Source organism: Palaemon carinicauda, chromosome 6 (assembly GCF_036898095.1).
Source record: "Palaemon carinicauda isolate YSFRI2023 chromosome 6, ASM3689809v2, whole genome shotgun sequence".
NCBI classification, from domain to species: Eukaryota; Metazoa; Arthropoda; class Malacostraca; order Decapoda; family Palaemonidae; genus Palaemon; species Palaemon carinicauda.
In genome coordinates, this window is record NC_090730.1 from 163,547,954 (window position 1) to 163,550,916 (window position 2,963).

Consider the following 2,963-nt stretch of genomic DNA (forward strand, 5'->3'; position numbering starts at 1 on the left):
CCCAGAGAGAGGGATCCAATATATTACTTTCTGGCTAGTCAAAGGACTCAATAACTCAATAAGGCTGGTGCCTTGGCCAACCTACTACTCTTAATGACTAGAGAACAATGTGTATGATCAGTGCCCAAGCCCTGTCTCCACCCAAGCTAGGACCAGGGAGGGCCAGGCAATGGCTGCTCATGACTCCGCAGGTAGACCTATAGGCTCCCCTAGCTTCTTCTAGAAACTGCTGAGCTTGAACGGTCTCGAACCTCTGTTCAACAGATTGCCAGACAGAGGCATTTCTCATAGTCTACCTCTACCACAACCTCACGGTTGTACTGTAAATTGAAAAGATGAAATACTGCGTTATTGTTTTTAAAAATTATAAACAATAAATAGTAAGCCATTGCTTTTTAATTATATTTTTCAGTGATGCTCTTTCAATTCTCATCTTATTATGTTTTCAATGAAACATCCTAAAAATATTCTACGCTCTACTAGTGTAAGCAACCCATAAAAAATGACGGCTAAATATTTAAATAGTTATGCACACACACGAATCCCTCTCACTAGAGTAGGACTAATTCCTCTCCCATCCTCTTACCAGAGTATGACTACTTCCTCTCCCTCCCTCTCACCGGAGTATGACTGCTCCCTCTACCTCTACCCAAGGGACAGGGAGAGACCGAATAGTTATACGTCTGCTAATTCCACTGAGCGTGACTGGAAAGATATGAGTATATATGTATGTATATATATATATATATATATATATATATATATATACTATATGTATGTATATACATATATATACATAGCCATATATATACATATATATATATATATATATATATACTGTATAAATATAGCCATATATATATATGTATATATATAGCCCTATATATATATATATATACATATATATATATATATATATATATGTATATGTATATATATGGCTATATATATATGTCTATATATACATACAGTATATATATACTGTATGTATATATATACATATATATATATATATATATATATATATATATAGCCATATATATACATATACATATATATACTGTATAAATATAGCCGTATATATATGTATATATAGCCATATATATATATATATATATATATATATATATATATACTATATATGTAGCCAGATATATATAAATAAATATATAAATAAATTATATAGGGGAGACCCCGTAGAAGCTTTAGGCTGTGTTTACACCAAGCGAATCGAATCGATTCAATTCATGGAGAATCATCCCAATTCATGATTCGTCATGATTCGCCACATTAAATTCAATGGAATCGTTTACACCAAGTGAATCGAGTCAATTCAAATCATGGAGATTCATGGCGATTCAGAATCACTGATGCGCGTGGTCCCATTTTTTCATCAGTCAAGGCGAATCAGCCGAGCAGGAAGCATATATATATTATGTTTATTCACATTATATTGTCAGTGATTTTATATATTCAATTCATTTATTTACTCTCCTTTATTTAAAACTCTTTTTGTCAATCTTCCGTTCCATGCGTTCAGGTCTCTCTCTCTCTCTCTCTCTCTCTCTCTCTCTCTCTCTCTCTCTGCATATTTGATTATGTAAATTGCTGTACGTTGCAGTTTGTATGCCTGCAAGTCATCTAATTTCATACCTTCTTCATTCTTCTTTTTCAACGCCTTTCAACAAGCACTAAGAAGTCATAAAACTTCTCCGGATTATAGACCAAATCTGGGAACAAATGTCCCAAGCTCCCAGATTCAGGTCTTCTTGAATTTATTGGATGCACCCATATATTCGTTGCACTTGCCTCCGCCTCCGTCTACGCTTTCTCAGCCCCAGCAACAATGCTATTTCTGCAACAGCAAAGACGTCCATACTCCCCGAAGGCTGCCATGGTACTGAATGATGTGTTAATCAGATTCAGTAGGTTGGAACTATACCGATTCAAAATGACTCGAGTCAAATGATTCTCCATGAATTGAATCGATTCGATTCGCTTGGTGTAAACGCAGCCTTAGGCTCCACGAAATTGAAGCTCATCATATCATTATGCAAATGAAGTCTCCATAGAAAGGAATTTACCTAACCCATGTTTTATTATCTAATTACAGGATGAAGTTACGGCTACTTCCGGCTCTGGTGTGGACCTTGTGTCTAACGCCATCTGGCGCACAGACAGGTGAGCGTCCAGCTTTAGGTGATGATGATGATTATTATTATTATTATTATTATTATTATTATTTTTATTATTATTATATATATATATATATATATATATATATATGTACACATATATACAGTATATCTCTTTAAATATGTATATATATATATATAAATATATATATATATATATATATATATTATATATATATATATATATATACAGTATATATATACATATATGTATATTTACACACACACACACACACACATATATATATATATATATGAATATATATATATATACAGATATATACAGTATATCTCTTTAAATATGTATATATATATATATATATATAAATATATATACATATATATGTATATCTATATATATGTATATATATAAATATATATACATATATATACACATAAATATATATATATATATATATATATATATACATATATATATATATATATATATATATACAGAGAGAGAGAGAGAGAGAGAGAGAGAGAGAGAGAGAGAGAGAGAGAGAGAGAGAGAGAGAGAGAGAATGAATTTTTTCATTTCCAAATTCGTACTCATAATCAAATATTTGAAGTTATTTCAAAATGCCCAAAACCAGAGTCCTTTGTAGCCATACAGAGACCCTATTATTCCCCCCCAGGCTGTCAGGATATAAACGCCTTCTGCAGCGACTGGGCTGGGAACGGCCTCTGCACCTCCCAAAGGCAGTTCATGCAAGAGCAATGTGGCAGGACGTGTGGTTCCTGCAAGGTAACCGAGGTGCTGTTTCC

General features: G+C 32.8%; 1 protein-coding gene across 1 annotated transcript in view; it reads left to right on the top strand.

The window, feature by feature from the left end:
* The first annotated feature begins 2,836 nt into the window (after window positions 1-2,836).
* LOC137642262 (serine proteinase stubble-like) overlaps window positions 2,837-2,963 on the top strand; it is a 19,501-nt gene continuing 19,374 nt past the window's right edge. Inside the window, exon 1 of the mRNA XM_068374788.1 lies at window positions 2,837-2,963. This exon is cut by the window's right edge and continues 29 nt beyond it. Coding sequence (XP_068230889.1) covers window positions 2,905-2,963 — 59 coding nt within the window. The 5' untranslated portion in view covers window positions 2,837-2,904.